This window comes from Ursus maritimus, unplaced genomic scaffold (genome assembly GCF_017311325.1).
Source record: "Ursus maritimus isolate PB19 unplaced genomic scaffold, ASM1731132v1 scaffold_13, whole genome shotgun sequence".
Taxonomy (NCBI): Eukaryota; Metazoa; Chordata; class Mammalia; order Carnivora; family Ursidae; genus Ursus; species Ursus maritimus.
In genome coordinates this window covers 3,082,411-3,101,685 of record NW_024423675.1, presented here as the reverse complement: position 1 = coordinate 3,101,685, position 19,275 = coordinate 3,082,411, and the positions used below count along the sequence as shown (strand labels likewise).

The window sequence follows — 19,275 nt, the reverse complement described above, 5'->3', positions numbered from 1 at the left end:
AGAAGAACAGCATGTATACAACTTTATGCATATTCAAAAGTTCTTTATGTTGAGAACAGAGTTTAACATAATCACGTAAAATACTTGGTAAAATGTCATTCTATTTATGTGCTATTCAAATGGGTGTGGAAAAACTGAAGTCATTTTTTTTTTTTTTAATGGAAACACTAAAGGAGAATCACATAGGAAAATGATCCACAGTCAGCCTTTTCCCTGCGAACTCAGATCCTGGAGATCGGGAAGACAAAAGGCAGGTGGGTTAAAGGCCTAGAAGTCTGTGCGCCTTGGGGAAACTCCACCCCACAGAATTTGATGATCTTCCCATGGCTAAGGACAGAGCTGGCTGTCCTAACTGCCAAACACTGACATGGATATAACAGAGGGGGGACTCGGACCTTTATTATAGCATCCCCTACTTTTTGATCTACGAGAGACCAGCATTTTTCTATCAAGATTCATTGATGTGATTCAGTTGATGATTTGTTTGCAAAAAGAAAGAGGCAGAAACTTTTCCAAAGGATCACTTGACTTGTGCCTGCCAGGGGCTCCACAGACTTCCAGACACCACTGAGAAGGACCAGCTCCACGGGCAACAGGGTGATCAGTTTTCAAAAGGCAAAAAATCATCACCACTTCCAGAAACTGCTAGTTATATCAAGTAGGTTTTGAAAACGTAAATGAAATAAAGGCCATGCAAACCCCTGTGCTAACGGGGCTCGCGCGCAGCAGTCTGGTATCTGGAATTTTCCTCCGGCTTCTCTGAGACTTTAACTTCTCACAGTATCAGGCAGAATAAGGTCAAAAACAAATACGTTTTTGCTGTAATGTAACACAGAGTAGCTCCAATCGGGAAGCAAACCATTTCCTTAATATTGGACATTTAAGTTTAACAAAATATTGGACAGCAACAGAAAAGCAAACTGGCTTCCATTATGATGAATAATTATGGGAACTGCAGAACACTTTCCTACTATAGTTAGGATAAAGGGCAGGATACAAAAGGGTATGTGTGTTGTAGGCACATTTATAAAAAGTATGTGTCTGAAAGGTAATATGAAGAAACAAGAACAGTTATTTCAGGGTGCCGAAATGATGAATAGCTTATACGTTATTAAAATGTTAGATAACTTCAATCTCAACTCAAATGATATCAATTTTTTAAGTTAAATGATGCCCCAAATACCATTATATTCAATACAAAAGGGAAGAACACCATCATACTTAACCGCCTCTAATGGACATGTACTGCTTTATTTGCCTAGACTGGATCCCCTCCTCCCACCTTTCTCCAGGAAATGCCCCTTCCAAGCACATAGTCAAATGGACACAGCTATCTTCCTCAAGCGCCCGTCCTACTTGTTCAGGGCATTTGCCCCAAGCTTGCCAACTATGATTCTCTCCTGTGATCATTTAAACCAGAACTTCTTCCCCGAGTACTTGGGGAGTAATAATCCACAAAGCCGGTAATGACCATGATCCAGCCACAGAGAAGAAAGGGTGCCCGCGTATGAAGACGAGCCCACTGAACCTTACATCTCTCATTCTGGTTATCCTGGAGGCCCGTGTAGATTCTGCATTTTCCACTGCCTGGTTGCGAACCCATCCATTTCCTATTTAAGTTAGTTTGAATTGGCTCTAATAGACGGCCACCAGAGAATCCCAACCAACTTTTGCAGCCCCACATAATCAATATAATGGAAAATGCAATAAGTCCTACCTGGGGAGCTTTAGTGAGGAGGAGAGCAACTTCTGGATTATTGTGGTAGCGGGCAGTCTCCAATGGAGTCTGGCCTGCCTAAGGAAAGGCACAGGACAAGTGAGTAAAAGACAGCAACCCTGCACACACCTAGCCCGACTGGGACAGCAACTCTGCCCTCAGTCACACCAGCATGGACGCAAGCTCAACAAGATATAACCACAGGTAAGACCTGGCCCTGCTCTTGAGCCTCGCCCCATGCAGTGAGGGAGCCAAGTCACACCTGAGGGCACAATGAGTAACAACCTACGGCAACAGAGGGTCAGTGTTGATCCTCTAGGAAGCAAAGCTCTGGAATACCTGCCCACCAAGGAATGCTTCCTAGAAAAGAGAGGAGGCAATGTAAAAGACAAGGTCAAGGTGGAAGATTTCAGTTGAAGAAACACAAAGGATCATAAAACCCAGCCAAGCAATGAATTTTCCCCGGAGGACACTAGGAAGGACAGATCAGGCCCCAGCCAGTCTCAGGACTTCAACTATAAAGAACAATTAGGAAACTACGGCCATATCAGAGGCTCTAGGGGGATTAAAAAAAGGAGTTGGTAACAATGGGATTCAAAAGAAGGGAAAGGCATCAGGGGACATGTACGATGGTATAGCACCCAGCACAGGAGAGCTGTGAGGAGGAAGTGGAGGGGGAGGAAGGTGGGGACTGGATACAGGAGCCTTTTGCCCGCTCCAACACTGCCCAACTGTCCACACAACTGTTCCGCCCCCAGCCCTGAGTCTGCTACTTCAGGAGGGCAGAGACCACAGGTCAGCCTCAAGGAAGAAAGGGTGCCTGAGCTGGTGCCTGCCCTAGGACCTAGGAGAGAGAGGCGGGATATTGAGAGAGAGAGAAGGAAAGAATAAGGTGATTTTGGAGAGAGAAGAGTTTTGAGGATGATTAATCTGACGGTCATTGGGCCACTTTTCTGAGGAGACTATCCGTTTACAGGGCAGGAACTCACTTTTGGGAACATCCACTTGTCAGTTTACTTAGACACCTGTGAGCGTCCCTTTTCGGGCAGGACGTGCTCACTCAAGCTAGGAGTCTAAAGAGAAAGCCTTAGGGCTCATCAATTCATGGGGCTGCTACAAGCAAGGGTTCCCTCAAGTCCACCTCTGGGGTCCCCAGCTTTAGCAGAAGCCCAGCTCTTAGAGTAAGGCTGGGGGAGCTCTGTGCCCTTTGCAGAATAAGACTGGGTGAAGCTATGTGCCCTGCAGGAGGTGAGGTAGTAACACACCCTATTCTGGAAAGGGGTGGGGACGATTTTTAGAAACATTGTTGCAACTTAACTTACATTATTAACAATGGTCCCATCTGCTCCAGCTTCCAGTAAGATTTTAACCACTTTCTTGTGATTTAGGGCAGCAGCAACATGAAGTGCTGTGTCTCCAGCCTGAAATTAATCAGAAGAAAGGCTGCTAAACTCCATCTGATTATGGTTCACAGCCCTCAGGTTTTTCATCGCATCGCCTGGTAGTAGCTTTTCAAATTAGGATTTGCCTTAGACTGATAGGGGGCCCTTCGCTCAAGGGTTATGTGGTTCTCTTTAAAAAGATGTCTTTAAAATGACCTACATACAAAGATCACATTCCTTTCTGACTGAGGATACTAGAAATCGCGGGATCAAGTCCAGGAGGCAAAGTAATGTCGGGCTGGGGTGCTTGAGAACAGGGTACCTGAGGCCTCACACCGAGACAGGATAACAGGCACACCACCAGGGGCCAGCAGGCTGGCCAGCACACAGCTCTGAACCACATCCCTATACCCAGTCAGAGGGCCCCTTGGTTTCTGAATACTAGAATGAGCAGAAGCTGCCAGAAAGTGGCTACTTCCACAAGCACCGGGGGGAATCCCAGCCCTGCAGCACCTGTGGGAATGTAAAGGGCCCACAGGCAATCACTTTGCAGGCTCAGGGTGTTCGTTCTTCGTTTGGGTGGAGTCACGAAAAAAAAAAAAATCAGTGTTCACTTAAGACCATATGTCTTCAACCTCTGACCAAATGGCCTATAACAAAGTTCATATTTTCTTTATACAAAAAATATTTGTTCAGACAATCAACTATGAAAGGAGGCTATGGACAACTGCAGCTTGGTGGGCCAATTCCCAATGTGAACATTTGTATTTTTCCCAAGCAGGAGGATATAAATCAATCAGGCAAATACAGAAGTTTTGAAATAACCCGTTCTCTCCCATGGGGTAGTCAGGTAAAGCTCCAGATGATGTGTTTTCCTGGGCAGCAGGAAATCCAGCTGTCCTGTGGCCCTGCTCCACCACCACCCCCCCCGCCCCGCCCCGAGGAGCCAGGGAAGTTCTAGTCCACGGCTGAGTCACTTGGTTCTGTGTGTTGGTGGGGCTCTGCAGCAGTGATCGCCAACCTTGGCTGCAAACTGGAATCAGCTGGGGAGCTTTAAGACCTACTGACGCTTGTGTCCCGCTCCTAGGCACTGATTTAATTGTACCGAAGCGTAAGTTGGGCATGGGATCTCTCAGAGCTCTCAGGGGAAACATCCTGCCAAGGTTGAGAAACACGGGTTCGTGGGGGCTGGGTAAGGGTAATTGGAATCTGCTCGAAGCCTGGAGAAGGACAGGATTAGGTATTTAGCTGGGCCAGTGCTTCTCAATCCTGCCTGCACCCTCAAGTCAAGAGCTTTCTAAAAATCCCACTACCTGGATTCTGGTCACTTTAAACTGGGGTAGGATTCAGCTTTGGTATTTATAATTTCCCTGTTGACTCTTAATATGCAGCGGGAGTAAGAAACCACTGTTATGGGGCACCATTAATCTGAATAATGATCTGTTTTTAAAATTTCAGATACATGCACCAAACTCTGAAAAGCCAAACAATGTATCATTTAGGTATCAAATACGAAGACATTAAAAAAATCTACACTCCTGAAAATCACACACATTTCCATGGAAGACTGTAATAATCACAACTTTATTGCAAATCCCCAGTATAGAGCACAGAGGCAGATCACAAGCCCGATGTTATAGAGACCAGAGACTGCATCCGCTCAAAGTGGCAGTGCAAGGAACAGAACTCACCGGGTCAGGAGACGCCTAATTTCCTTGCTCATTTATTAAGCCACATTCCCCTCTGAGGGTTTCCTTTGTAAAAGCATTACAAGCAAAACCTGCCCCAGGATCTTCAACATGCAAATGTGGAGATATGCACTGGAATGAGAAAAGCAGGCTCCCCGAAGGAGGCCAGATAAACCAGGACCACAGGAACTCGGTGGAACACTCATGCAAAGGCCAGCACTGGCTTACTCCCAGACTCGAGGCTCCCAGCAGCCTCTGCCCGCATTGGTGCTAACACACTGGTCAGCCTGGTGGGAAGGGGGCCCCGTAGCCATGGGGAGGACACATGCACTGACCTGGTTCTTTTCATGGACAGAACAGAAAGCACTGAGGAGGAGCTTAATGATGGACAAGTGATTATAGCGTGCAGCAACGTGCAAACAGGTATCGCCTGCCTGGGGACAGAAATCAAACTCTGAGCACAATCTGACCAGTTAGAAAAAAAAAAAAATTAAAAAGCTGGCAGACTAGCACATGTTCTTTAGAGGCGATCAGCCTGATCTGGAAGCATCCCCTCTCCCGTAGGGGCCGGGCTGCAAGACCCATAGTTCTGGCTGCTGCGGCGGCTCCGCTTGCATTCGGCCATGCAGACGCCCTGCTTTCAGGTTTCAGACGCTGGGTGCCCGCTCCCCATGACACCTTCACCAGAGCGAAGGCAGGCTCTGCTTACCCAGCACTTGAGAAGAACCCACTCCCCACAGCCTCTCCCCCAGCCCAAAGGCTCTGGAGTGTACCGACTTAAGACCAATAGCACTGCTTTGGCAACGAGCCCTCTTCCATCATGGATTCGTCACGGCTCAAAGGACAGCACGGCAGGGCGAGCCATCAGATTTTAAGATCACGTGTTCTAAAAAAATTCCAGCTGCATCTCATTTGACGCAGAGCAGTCTGGGGAGCTGACGAAGAGGCAATCACTGGCGTAAAACAGGGCATTCAGATAAAACTCAGGATCAAGATCTTCCTTAGTGGTCACAGGCTAAACCACTCCCAGGGAGAACAAAACGGGAGACAAAGTCAGGACATTCTGCAGTGTTTCCTTGAGGTTTTCATTCAAACTCGGTCTAGAGAGAGCAGCCAGCCAGCATAACCTTCTCCCCTGGATTAAGAAGGAGTCACACTCAAAGCCCAGGTTCAGGGCATGCTGAGACCCACTCTACAGGCATCTGCCCTCCACGAGGGAGACCTCAGCTAAGGCCATTTTTTGAGAGGAGCCCCAGTCAAAGTCTCTAGGCGAGTGACGAGACAGGGGACTTTTAAAGGAACCACAGCTTCTGGAGGGAGAGGTATGCCCACGTGACCTCAAAAGTCAGGCATCCTCTAAAAACAACTGACCCACCAGCTCATCCCCAGGGCTCCTCAGGAATCGATTTGTAGACTCGGGCCCTGGAGCATCAGGAGACCTCCCCTGGAGGGCATCGTCTGACATTTGCTAACCGTACAACACTACGTGGGCACAGGCTTCCTGGACGCGTTTGCCAGCACATGCTAGGAGAAATGCTGAAACAAACCCAGGCTGAGGAGCGAGGGGGAAAGGATGGGAGAAAAGCAGTGTTTGAGTCTTGATTCCTCTTCTCCAGCCCCTGGCCGACCCTTTACGACATAGCAAACAATGAACACTTTATAGATAGTCCCCATTTTCATTTTCTAGGCATTAATACTCAAGTATGCTTTCAGGGTTGCTGTCCAAGGGGACACAAGAGAGCGCGAGAGAAGCCGGATTTGTTCACCCACGTTATTTTTGAGGTCGGCCCGGGACCCGCCCAGCAGGAGGACGCGCGTGCTCTGGGAGTGGCTGTTCTGGCAGGCCAGGTGCAGAGCGGTGTTCCCCGCCTTGGAGAGAGGCAAGAGAAGGGAGGACACGTTAGCGACACGCTTCTCGCCACACCCGCACCGGGCAGGCTTCTCAGGGGTGATAGGTACTTGCAAGAAAACAAAACAAAAGTCAATGTTCACATTCTCTGCGTCCTGATTGGTGACCCCAGCAGAGGGGTTTCAGTGGCAAGAACAGTTAATTTGGAATCCAGACAGGCACAGGAGTCCCACCTGTCATAAAACCTTGGCTCTGCAACTTACTAGTTGAAAGTCACTGGTCAAGACTCGTAATACGCTCAGTCTTAAATTCCTTACCTGTAAAATGGAGTGGGACCCCTACATCCCGAGGCTGTGAGGATTAATTGGGAGTGCCTGGGAGAGTATTTACTTAATGACAAAATGCTGTGCAAGCGCACTGCGTTCCACTCCTTTCGCAGAGGACTGTGTCCTTCCTGCCCCATGCGGATAACAGCTGTGGCTACAATACTCCGCCAACGGAGTAAAGGCAAAAGAAGCCACTTCCTGTGAGTGCAGATAACTGAGATTTAACTTGTATGCCTTTTGCAAACCGTCCATTCTTGTATTTTCCCTGAAACATCAAAATTTGAACTATAGACAAGGTCCCCCCACAGCAGACAACACAATCACATCTCCCACTTACCATACAGATGGAGACCCTCTTGCCTTTTGGGCTCCACCTTCAATATGCCATTTCACAGGGACAACCAAGGGTCAGAATAATGTCCAAGGCAATCTTACACGAAGAATTCATGACATAAACAGAACTTTTTAAAACCGTGCGAACAGTGCCTGCAAGGCAGCTGATAAAGAAAAGTAACCAGAAAAGCAGACGCACCCAAGGAGATTCGGTGTGTGAGCGAGCTGAGAGCATGCAGGAGCATAGAAGCTCAGAGATTGTTGGGCTGAGCTAAAAAGCGGGGTCAGGACTGCAACTGTGTGCGCGCAGAGCTATCCCACTGCCTGCTTACAGCTTTTCCTCGCCCCGGATCTGGCTTCCACGGCACTGTCTGCCCATACTCAAGGATGTTCTATTCCTCACCTCTTGAAAAGAGGAATGAGTTTTATTTAAAAGAGCAAAACAAAACACAGCACACAGAGGAAAACCGTATGTCGCTGGTTCACTTACCTCCCCTCTCATACCCTCAGCTCTAAGGAGCCTGGGTAGAACCTTCCTTCCTCACTGCTCCCTCCAAGCAACCTGAAGGCTATAAGCCTGAGGGCGTGGTGAGCTCAGGGGTTATCAACCTCCACTGCAGGCAGAATCACCTGGGGGAGCTTTTAACACTATGCGTGCTCAGCTGCAACTCTTCTAGGGACTCTGATGTACTCGGCCTGGGGGTGGCGTCTGGGCAGTTCCCATCTCAGCACCCAAAGTCCTAAACTCCAGGAAACCCCTGGCCCAGGGAACACTGGGACAGCCTGTCACCCTAGGCCCAGTCATCAGGTGAGTTTGTCCCCCCTCCCTAGCCTTTTGTTTTTGTTGAAAGTTTTCCAGGAGATTTTAAAGCACAGACAGGAAGCCACTGCTAGCTTAGCTCTCAAAAACAAAGGATCGGCCCACATTTTAAACGGTGCCCTGCACAGGGCTTGGCGCCTTGCTTGGTGTAATTCTTACTGCACTGTCTTACGCACTGGTAGTGGGTTGTCTCAAAGGTGTTGGCTTCGTGGGAGTTACTCAGTGTGTTGAATAAATGGATGAAATAAAAGGAATCTGATGGTTCTGGAACTAGACACCAAACTTGGCTTTGCTAATAAGGAAGTATCAATTATGCTGAAAAACATTTGGATCGAGAAAACTAAAAACCGTGAGTTCGAATACACAAAGGACGGTATATTCATACACTGGACTATGACTCACAATAAAAAGGAACAAACTAATCTCACATGTAACAACATGGAGGACTCAAACACACGAAGGGAAAGGAGGCACAAAATGCTGTGTACTCTATGATTCCGCTTATACGATGTTCTGGGAAAGGCAAAGCAGAGCGGTGGCTGCCAGGAGCTGGGAGTCTTTGGGGCAATGGAAACATTGTACAGCTTGATTGTGGAGGTGGTTACACAGCTGTATACATTTGTCAAAACGCATACAACAATACATCTAGAAGCCTGAACTTTCTTGTGTAAGGATTAACCTCAGCAGCTGACGCTTAGAAGCGTGACCTAGGTAGACAGAGCAGGCATTTCCCTCCTGAGCAAGGAGGACTTATTTCCCAGACTGGCTGATATACTCACTAAGTTCTTATACAACAGAATATTTTTACCTTAAAAAAAGAAAGACATTCTATTATTTGCAACATGTATGAACCTAGAGCACATTATGTTAAATGAAATAAGCCAGACAGAAGTAAATACTGTATGGTGTCACTTAGGTGTGGAGTGTGGGGAAAATAAGAGAGAGGCTGGTCAAAGGGTATAAACTTTCAGTTATGAGTAACGTCTAACATACAACATGGTGACTATAGTTGATAAATTGTATACAAAGGATAGAACTGAAATGTTCACATCAAAAATTGTTTAGAAAGTGTAAACATGTGAGCTGATGGGACTGTTAATTAACCCCATGGGGCGATCCCTCCACAACGTATTCATACATCACGTCATCACTCTGTACATTTTCAATACCTTACAGTTTTATTTGTCAGTTATACCTCAGTAAAGGTGGGGGCAGAGGGGAGGAGCGTTTTAGAGGCTTCCCCAGAGGATGTGGCTGGTGCAGAACGTAGAAGAAGTCCTTTTCTGGGAGAGCACCTACCTTTGCTTCTGATAGTCTCTGCTGTTCTATCTAGAGAGATCCTTTGGCTTCCACAATACTTTTGGGGCCCCATACAGGATAGGAGGCAGTGTGGTGGAGCAGACGGACTCAGGCTAATTTATGGAGCTAACTGTGTCAGGAACAAGGCAGGTGTCTTCACTGAGACTGCTGGCTCCCAGCTTAGGCTTCCCTATCCATTAACTGGGCACCGCCTACTTCTCAGAGTTCCAGGATCTAAGATACAGCATGCATCCCCCTACAACTCACGTTTCAGACACCATACCACCGTGAAGAAATGAAGCAGCCACCGGTCTGCCAGGCAGTGACGCAGGCATTACTGGAGATATTACGATGCATGGCTTGCTTCTTTTCCTCACGCTTGTGTCCCATGAGGGAACCACGAGAAACACTTAACCAGTGAATGACAGCACAAAGCTGCGTGGAGTGCCAAGGGAGCTCTGCAGGAAATAGCCTGATGGGCCTTCGGGGAGGGAGAGGCCACTGCTCTGGGAGCCCGGGTTGGAGGTCTATAGGCGGACACGAGGAGCAGGCAATGGGAGGGACGGTGAGCCCACTCTGACAGCACACGAGGCACATACTGGGAAAGGCTCAGGGAAGAGGCTGCTGACATAGACTGAGGCCACTCCAGGGAGGCCCGAGACAGCGTCAGGCTGAGGAGCTTTACTGGGAGGGCTCTGAGCAGGGGAGGAGCAGGATGGAGAAGGATGAGGCAAGCTGGCCAATGTGCTGTGAGGCTTCTGAAGTTATCCAGAGACGCACTCATTAATAATGAGTACAGAAGGGGGATGAGACGTGACGAGCGACCGGAGGGGAGACAGGAAAATGTGGGAGAAGAGGTGCTGCTGGCTTCTCCCCGTCTCCATGAGCACAGAGCTGCTTGCCTAACCACACCCAGATAAACCAGTGGGAAAGCAGTGAGAGCCAGGAGAATTCAGAGGAAGTCAAAGCACTCTAGTAGGTTCTCTTGCTCGCCATGGAGATTGTTTCATTTCCCCTGCTGCCCCGAGCTCTCACTTTGCTCAGTGAGGGGGCTCCCACAGGGGCGATAGCCATCCCCACCTGTGAACGAAGAGTTCTAGCACCTGCTGGGCCTCACCTTGTTCTTGGCAAGCACGTTGGCTCCTGCTTTAACGAGCAGTTTGGCTGACTGGCTAAAACCGTGCCAGGATGCTTCGTGTAGGGCCGTATTCCCGTCCTGAGGAACACATATGGAGACAGAAAGCACATCACCCAAGACCTAACTCACCCCATTACAATCGATACATCATGGTGTATTTCTAGGGCACACCACAGGTCCTCTCTCAAACGGGGTTCCCCATCAGAACCACAGAGCCCAGAAAATGATTTCGGTGGCTAGTTTCTCCATTCTCCCAGAAATGGTACATAACAAGTACATTTTTTTTAATTTTTAAAAATTTTTTTGGGGGAGGGCAGAGGGCGAGGGGAAGAGAGAATCTTAAGCAGGCGCCACCTCATGACCCTGAGATCATGACCCGAGCTGAAATCATGTCAGATGCTTAAATGACCGAGCCCCCCAGGCGCCCCAGCACATACCATTTTAGCTTTATGATGTACAGAAGATGCCTAAGGTGTTAGGGCTTAAATCTCTCTGGGAACCCTGGTTGAGGAAGGCTCATCCACAGGTCATGTTTAACAGAAAGCAACATCACGACGATAGGCTGTTCATTCCTCCCCACCTCCATCACCCCTTGGGGGCTGCTCTGCTCTGCTCCTGGCCCCAGAGAGAACCTGAGAAGATCAGGCAAACGAAGAGTCCAGCCTCACAAGTGGCCGGGCCCAAGGGCTGGATAGACAGATTCCTCCTGTTTCTGCCCCCAAATTTAATCTCACCCAGTTTAATCCAAAGTCTCAGGGACCGAAACAAATAAGCAGACACTGAGACAATAGTGACTTGGAAAGAAGAAAAACAAGTGTCCTTGATATGTGGCTTTTAAATAAAAACCAACCAATTACTACACACACAGCTGGTATTTGCTTAACTTCCTATAACGGAAACATGAAGTGCAGTGAAGTGAGTGGGGTGGGGCTGAGAGGGCTGGGGTTTTAGGGACGGAGAAGCATGCAGAGGAGATGTGCGGAGACCGTGCGTGCTCGTCCAGGTCAGGGCATAGGGCTGGGGGCAGGCAGGTGCACTGTCCAGTCACATCCAGGAGCTGGCTTTGGCTTTTCTTCGTCCACACCACAAGACTGGCTCAATGGCACCGACACCCACAAGGAGAAGGCTAGGTAGGGTCTCAAAGGCCAGGGCACGGGGTGGTGCTAGGAATGGGAGTGGTGATGTGTGGGTTGGCCCGTGGGGCCAACTGCACACAGCAGGAAGCAGGAGGAAAAGTGACTGGATGGGGACACTGGTGAGGGGGCTTCTGGCATGATGCTAATGATTTTTTTTTTTAAGATTTTATTTATTTATTTGACAGAAAGACAGACAGCGAGAGAGGGAACACAAGCAGGGGGAGTGGGAGAGGAAGAAGCAGGCTTCCAGTGGAGGAGCCTGATGCGGGGCTCGATCCCAGGACCTGGGATCACGTCCTGAGCCGAAGGCAGATGCTTAACCACTGTGCTACCCAGGCGCCCCAATGATCTGCTTCTTGATCTGGGGGCTCACAAAGATGTGCTCTGTTACTGAAAACTCACTGAACTGCATGCTTATAATTTGCACATTTTTCTGTATATATAGGACACTTTATTAAAAAGTTGTCTAAAAAAGTAAACACAGGCTGAACTGCACTTAATTACAAAGTTCCCTGTTTTAAGACTTTTTAATGATTTAAAAGCGACGATTAGTATAAAATCTATCACTGGGATTTCTTAAAGACTTGATTTTGCTCTCTCTTTTTTTCTTCCAATATATTTAAAATTAATTCTTATTTTTTTTAAAGGAGAGTAAGCCATTTAATTCAAGTCCAGGGCACATCTCTTCCCCTATCCAGGCCTCCACAGGTCATTATTTCTACACTTTTTTTCTTTACCATTTATATTTATGTGGCTGCCCACTGCTGCCACAGAACAGGGGGAAGGATTTTAAAAAATACAACTTGTTGGGATATTAGATACTCTTTCAAAAGAAAGTTGGGCTGATTTTATCATGTTAAAGCATGAGTGACAGGACTCAGGAATGATAACATTAAACAGCCACAAGTTCCCAAAGGAGGGTCCTCAGGTGGACACGTCCCACGTCACCTTGTCTTGGCGGTCCAGAGCACAGCCCTCCTGGATGAGCGCCGCGATGACCTCCGTGTTCCCCACCACTGTGGCTCGGTGCAAGGCGGTCTGATCCCCCTGCAGAGTAACGGAGGCAGGAACAGCAGTCAGCTCTCCCAGCCCTGCCCTGCAGCACTCACCGCACTACTCTGACACAAGGACATCTGTCCTCAACTGGAGCAGACCGGCCACCACGCCAGGCGGAGCTCTTTCATTCGCAAACACACTCAGTGGGAACCTTAAACCCAACACAGAACAGCTTCAGGGCTGACCTCAGGTGAGGGTCAGGCACTCACCCGCCGCCCCAAGGAATGGCAGTGTTCAGAGATGATGACGGTCACGTTGGTCTGAGAGTTAGACTGTATGTGCTGTGCAATTACACCAGCAATCTTTACTCCCTACTGAGTTCTCTAGTTGCCTGCTTGCTTTCAGATGACTCACTATCCAGCCACGTCAGCTAGCAACGCTCACCAATTGATGATGGGTGCATATTTGTTGACTGACTGATATGAGCTGAGGGCAATGTAGAGGTTTCTGCCATGTCATCTGAGGACTCCAGAGACTATAAGCTATCACTGCATAAGTCTTGAAACACTAGGTCCAAACAAGTCACCCTATGAAAAACTGCCCAGGTCTGAACTTTGAAAAATTTCTCTAAGAACTTCCAAGACTGCCATTTCGCCATCAGAATGGTGATAGGTTCTTCCAAAATGGGCCTCATGCACCTTTTATGACCTGATGGGAAAGATCGTGCTCTGGTCTCGGCAAGAAGGGGAGACGGCAGCTCACTCTCTAGGGGTAAACACTGACGGGGCCTTTTAAAATCCCCGCAGGCTGCCGGCCCTCGAATCAGCACTCCTTGGGACTGGTGAGAACAACCTTGTCACAGAACAGAACTTAACCATTCGATCTGTGTTGTGCACAAAGCCCAGAACTCTTGGGTCGTGTTGGCCACTCTTCCATCTGAGTCATTGCACGAGAGACCTCGGCTGGTTAGGGCACAGTCTAGCCTAAGCCTTGCTGCGGGTTCCATCGTGTTTCACAAGCTGCCCCTACAACACGAGTTTGAGCAGTTCGGAGCCAGAACATCACTATTATTTATTACTTGCTCTCAGCATGAATCTTCTGTTTTTGCTTCCCTGGAGAGGCCTTGCTTTGTGAAACTCTAGCTCAACAAGAGAAGCTAAATCTAACTTTTGGTTTAGCCTTTTTTTAAGATTTTTATTTATTTATTTGACAGAGATAGAGACAGCCAGCAAGAGAGGGAACACAAGCAGGGGGAGTGGGAGAGGAAGAAGCAGGCTCATAGCGGAGGAGCCTGATGTGGGGCTCGATCCCATAACGCCGGGATCATGCCCTGAGCCGAAGGCAGACGCTTAACCGCTGTGCCACCCAGGCGCCCCTTGGTTTAGCCTTTAAAAGTAATTTCCAGATGGATTATCAAGACTCAAGGAGATCTAATGACTTGGGGGAGGTTGTGGTGAGAACAAAACTGTCCTAAGCCACCGGCACTGGTGTCTCTTGCAGAGACCGTTTAGGGGCACTGCCTGTCTCCAGACCACCGCTTCCGCTCCGTCCTCACTCCCCTCAGAGACCTCACTCCCAGCCCGGTCTTGGCCTCATCAGTCGGATAAACACTGCTGAGAAGGCCAGCAGCAGCCTGTCCCCCTGCAAGTGGCTGTCCTTGAGCCACGCCGTTCGTTTTGTGAACACGGGATCGGGCAGCTCTGGAGGACTGAGGAAGACGCTTTCTCTGGCTTATAAACACCAGCCACTTCAAAGTTGCCAAGAAGAGAGTTGAAGGCCACTCAGAGAGACATGCAACACATAAGCAAAGGGCTACCCGTCCCCAGAACACAACCCGATCGAGCACCCAAGACCGAGTGAAACAGGGCCAGTTACCTGGGAATCAACTTTCCTCCTACAAAACTTAATGTGGAAACATTTCCTCTTTGAAACAGGACACAGAAAACAACAAAATGTGTCCTCAATACATACTTGTTAGCAGACCCAGGCAGCAACTTTGACATAATCCTTATTTCTGTATCATCTAAATACACCATGAAATTCTGAAACTTTGAAAAAAAAAATGCTGCAAAAAGTATGACACTCTTAACAGCATTCGATACTTGTTTATTCAGCAAATAAACCCTCTACTGTACTCCAAGTGGCACCTAATTCTCATTCTATTGATTTAAAAAAACAAACAAACAAACAACTAAGGCTCAGTGCTGTTCAGTGCCTAGCCAAGGATAACCAGCTAATTCGGGGTAGCATGGTTAGGCCAGAATTCAAACTGTCAAGGCTCTTTGCACTAAATTCCAAGCTGTTTCCAGCCCGTGAAGTCAATGAACCTCAGCACAAGCCTTAAAAAAGATCAGCTTCCTCTTGGTGGCATCCCCTAGCTGACTGCGTCCGCGCGATGCCAGGGCCACTACAGGCGCCCAAGAACTATTTGTTGAATGATTAACTACAGAGACGCAGAAGAAAAAACACTGCAGCTGGAAACGTGGAGAGCCAGCCACCGTGCAGTTTGGCACTTTGGTTTGGAACAGGCTGACCTGTTTGCAAAGTGCATGAACCGCCAGCTCTCAATTTTTCTGACTTCGGTGTTTCTCACTTACGGAATTTAAGGAGTTTGGAACCTCTGAGGTCTAAATCTCTGTTGTGAAATACTGTTAGTTCTCTCTCCTACATGGTGAAAAAGAACGGGCACAATGCACGCGGATGGCAAAGCTAAGCTCATGGAAGAAACCCGAGTCCCGCAAAGGCGGGACACGTCTCTCTTCAGGAGCAATCCCTCCCAGGTGGCCCAGACGGACATGCTGCAAGGAAGCCCAGGACGGCGCAGGTGTGCAAAGCAAGTCGCTGACCTCTTTTTCTCTCTCTGATCTTCTAGGGTTCTTCCTAGCCTTTCTTCTCTGGTTTTTCTTATTTTTTTCTTCCTTCGTGGCTTTTATCATGGCCACGGGGTCCTGGACTATTTCTGAGGTGGGGGCCGTGTGGTTGCTCATTGACCAATCAGAGATGGCATTAGAGCTCCAGTGTGAGTTGACAGGATTGGCCGGAAGCAAGAGGGAATTTTCTCCTGGAGTTGCATAGTCTAAAGAACTGGTTTCCACAGGTTGACATTCATAATAATCCCATTCCAGGCCACTGGAGGTCATTCTTCAACTAATTCTCCATCCTTACCATGACATAGGGAATCTATCTGTAGATATGAAGTGAGGAGTCAATTCTTCACCACATTAACATTCTCTATTTCCACCCATCATCCACGACAGGTAACTTCTGAACTGATTTTTTCCAATAATTAATGTCCCAGCTTCTTTTAAAAATACCCATAGTTTTCTTCTTCAAATTCTTGCATAAATTTCACAGCTGGTCACCAACAGGCACAATAAATATGCAGAAGAGAGACATGAGCAATATTCTGGCAAATGCATTGCTTCAGAACGAGTGAAGATCACTGTTCCCCTCTCCTTTCCCAACCGTTTTTACACTGTTTTGTTGCTGTGTTTTTGTTTTGTTTTGTCTTGATTTAAGTTATCAGGGAGAAGCAATGTACACATTGTCTGATCAGGGCAAGGGAAAGATGCAAGAAAATACATTATTCCAATAAATGAAATGAAGGTGTTCCTGTCTAAAAGTAGCTCTGAATTTCCTTTAGCTGACAGGTCTCCCCCTTGGCTACCTTGTGAAAACTCCTATTTTACTTCCTACCTTGCCTGATATGAATTTCTAGGAAGTTAGCATGGCTTTTGCTTCATGAGAACACAGTGATTCTTGGGGCTCAAGGCCTGAGGCAGGAGTTAGGTGGGAATGGGTTAGCACGGAGCACGGTAGCCTTAGCAGCATGGCCAGTGAGGACTTTAATTATGCAAAGAGAAGACCGGGATGCATCCCAGCACGTCGGAACCAGCAGCCCAATGTGCTGCCTGTCCTGTGGTCAGAGTCTTCTCTCTCCTTGTCTGTTCATTCCTGTCATCTAAGGAGATGGCATATAATGAGGAATGTTATGATGGTTACAGGGTGGGGAAAAAAGTATTACAACCCAAGGAAGAAATCCACAGCTAAAAGCTAAATCAGCATCTTTTGAAAGTAACGTTTTTGATGACCCAACAGGTTCCAAATATAACCTGAGATTTATGAATGATACTGGACAGCCTTCCGCCTGTACATAAAACAGTGACATTTAGTTATTTCTTTACAAATGCTGTCCGTCTCACTTGTGTGTCTGCCAAGTTTTAGAACATTACACAGACGACTACAGAAACTTAGAAGCACTTTGGCAACCTACATCCTAGCATACCTGAGGGTCTGAGATTTGATTAACACTCTGTAACCACAGTTATTAAAGGGGAATCGGGAAGAGATTATGATAAGTGCAAATTCTGTAAGATTTTGTGTTCCTCACAAAACTTATTTCTTAGAGTTCTACCACACAAAGTAGAGCTGAAATCAGAAACAGTTTCAGAAAACAGCTTCAAATCATATTATCATAGGATTTTTTCCTAATAGCTCATTGGAGGACAATTTACACAATCTTATCTATATCCTCCTCTTAGAGAATCTACTTCCCCAAAGACCCTAGGCAACCCTGTGTGCTGCGTGACATCACCCCAGCCACTGATGATTGACTCAGGAATGGATACTTGACTCCAAAGGAGCCAATCAGAGTCTCTCTCTAGATAATCCGAATGAAGAGACTCAGGGACTGAGTCTTAACCAAGGCACAGCACCAGAGGGAACTCTTTCAGGAGGCCTCCTGTTTCTTGGATTCTATGATATCAGTTATTCTTTTGAACAGGTCCTCTTTAGCTAAATGTACACTAAGAGAAATCAAGGTGAGAAGAGGAAAAAAATTAAGTTTTTAAGCCCTACTCTTTTTCTAGTGGTAAGCTTGGTCAATGACACATTTCCAACAAGCCTTGCCCACACTCACTGGGGTTTGTGTGTGTGCTCCTTCACACGGAGACAGGACATAGGCAGAATGCCCTTTGAGGCTCTACACTTGGATGATACGAGATAGGACATGAACCATGATGGGAAAACCATCCCACCCTTGCAAACTCTAGCTTGCTACCTAGAATGGATCCCTGGTCTTCAAGAGGAAGTTCTTCCCACCATAGGGACCAAGATGAAGCAAAAAAGTGCTAGGAATGCATCTTCTACCCTCCCACCCTATAGCGGGTTATACACTGTACTGTGGATTTCTAGGCAGACAAGCTCCCTTATCAACCCATCCCAGTAGAATGGGGCTCTACTCACATCATCCTGGACATCGAGGTCACAGCCAGCCTTCAGCAAGATCTGGACCACAGAAAGATGGCCCTTATTGGCAGCAAGATGAAGGGGGGTCCGGCCATGCTGTTAATGCAAAGCAAACACTGATTTCAGAATAGGACATCAAAACCACTGCCCTGGGGGCGCCTGGGTGGCTGTCAGTTGGAGCTCCTGACTCTTGGTGTTGGCTCAGAGCATGATCTCAGGGTAGCAGGACTGGGCCGAGCGTCAGACTCTGCACTCAGTACAGAGTCTGCTTGAGATTCCCTCCCTTTCACTCTGCCCCTCCCCCTGCTCATGCTCTCTCTCTCTCTCTCTCCCTCTCTCCCTCTCGACAAAAAAATAAATCTTAAAAAAAAAAAAAAAAAAAGAACACTGCTCTGGAGGGGGTGGGGGCCTAGAGCAAGGTTTACACAGTGGCAGCCCCCTTCCCCTTCAGTTTAGCAGATCCTTATATATTTACCCAGAATTCAAGTTTGATAAATGAATAAAATATGCTAAAAATGTGAAGATTTCCTTCAGTGAATAATTTCTACTCCCTATTCAACAAACAAGTAGGAATATGAGGCATTTCATGTTTTCTCTTATTTTCCCCCTGGGGCTAATACTCAAGCACGATGAAGTGGTCACAATAAATTGGATGGGGCAAAAGATGGGAGAACAGTAAGAGGTCAAGCTAATCAGCCCCAGAAAAATCTCATTAGTAATTATTAAAAATTGAAACTACTGGCCAAACTGTTTTGAATAGCTTCTCCCTTATTTACTTATTTATTTATCTTTTTTTTTGCTCTCCCTTTTTTAAAACAAATTTTAAGATTATAACATATTTAGCCATTCAAAAATATGACTATTTAAATGTACATACCAATCACTTTAAGAAACCACAGACGTTGCTTGTGAACCCTCCCACATGTCATTTCCCTCCAGCTCCAGAGGTAACGATTCTTAAATTTGGTATTCTTCATTCTTTTGCCATTTATTGTATTTTACTACGTGTTTATTGCCATAAATAATAACTAAACATTGTTTTGCTTATTTTAGGACCTTATGTAAATAGTATTAAACTTTCTATCATTTGGCATTTTTTTGTCCAATGTTCTATTTTTTAGATCTTTTTTCTCATATTGTCACACGTAGTTCTGGTCCACTTATTCATTATTCACCCATTCTCTACTGACGGGCATCCAGGTTCTTTTCAGTGGTTTGCAGAACACATTCATGTGTACATCTCCCTGTGCACCTGAGGAGGCTTCGTAGCCCTGTTGTTGGGTCACAGAGATGACCGTCCTTCAACAGCCCTAACTAGCACAGTCTCCTGAGGTATGACCGGGG

General features: G+C 47.1%; 1 protein-coding gene across 5 annotated transcripts in view; it reads right to left on the bottom strand.

Moving 5' to 3' along the window:
- ANKRD6 (ankyrin repeat domain 6) overlaps positions 1-19,275 on the bottom strand; it is a 63,063-nt gene that overhangs the window by 14,259 nt on the left and 29,529 nt on the right. For 3 of the 5 annotated variants that reach the window (XM_008687570.2, XM_008687575.2, XM_040627538.1), the window contains exons 2-8: positions 17,929-18,027; positions 12,637-12,735; positions 10,532-10,630; positions 6,558-6,656; positions 5,123-5,221; positions 3,040-3,138; positions 1,718-1,795 (exon numbers count right to left, since the gene is read on the bottom strand). In XM_008687570.2, coding sequence (XP_008685792.2) covers positions 1,718-1,795; positions 3,040-3,138; positions 5,123-5,221; positions 6,558-6,656; positions 10,532-10,630; positions 12,637-12,735; positions 17,929-18,027 — 672 coding nt within the window. The remainder of the gene's footprint in view (positions 1-1,717; positions 1,796-3,039; positions 3,139-5,122; positions 5,222-6,557; positions 6,657-10,531; positions 10,631-12,636; positions 12,736-17,928; positions 18,028-19,275) is intronic. The other 2 variants (XM_040627536.1, XM_040627537.1) reach the window with 2 other exon arrangements.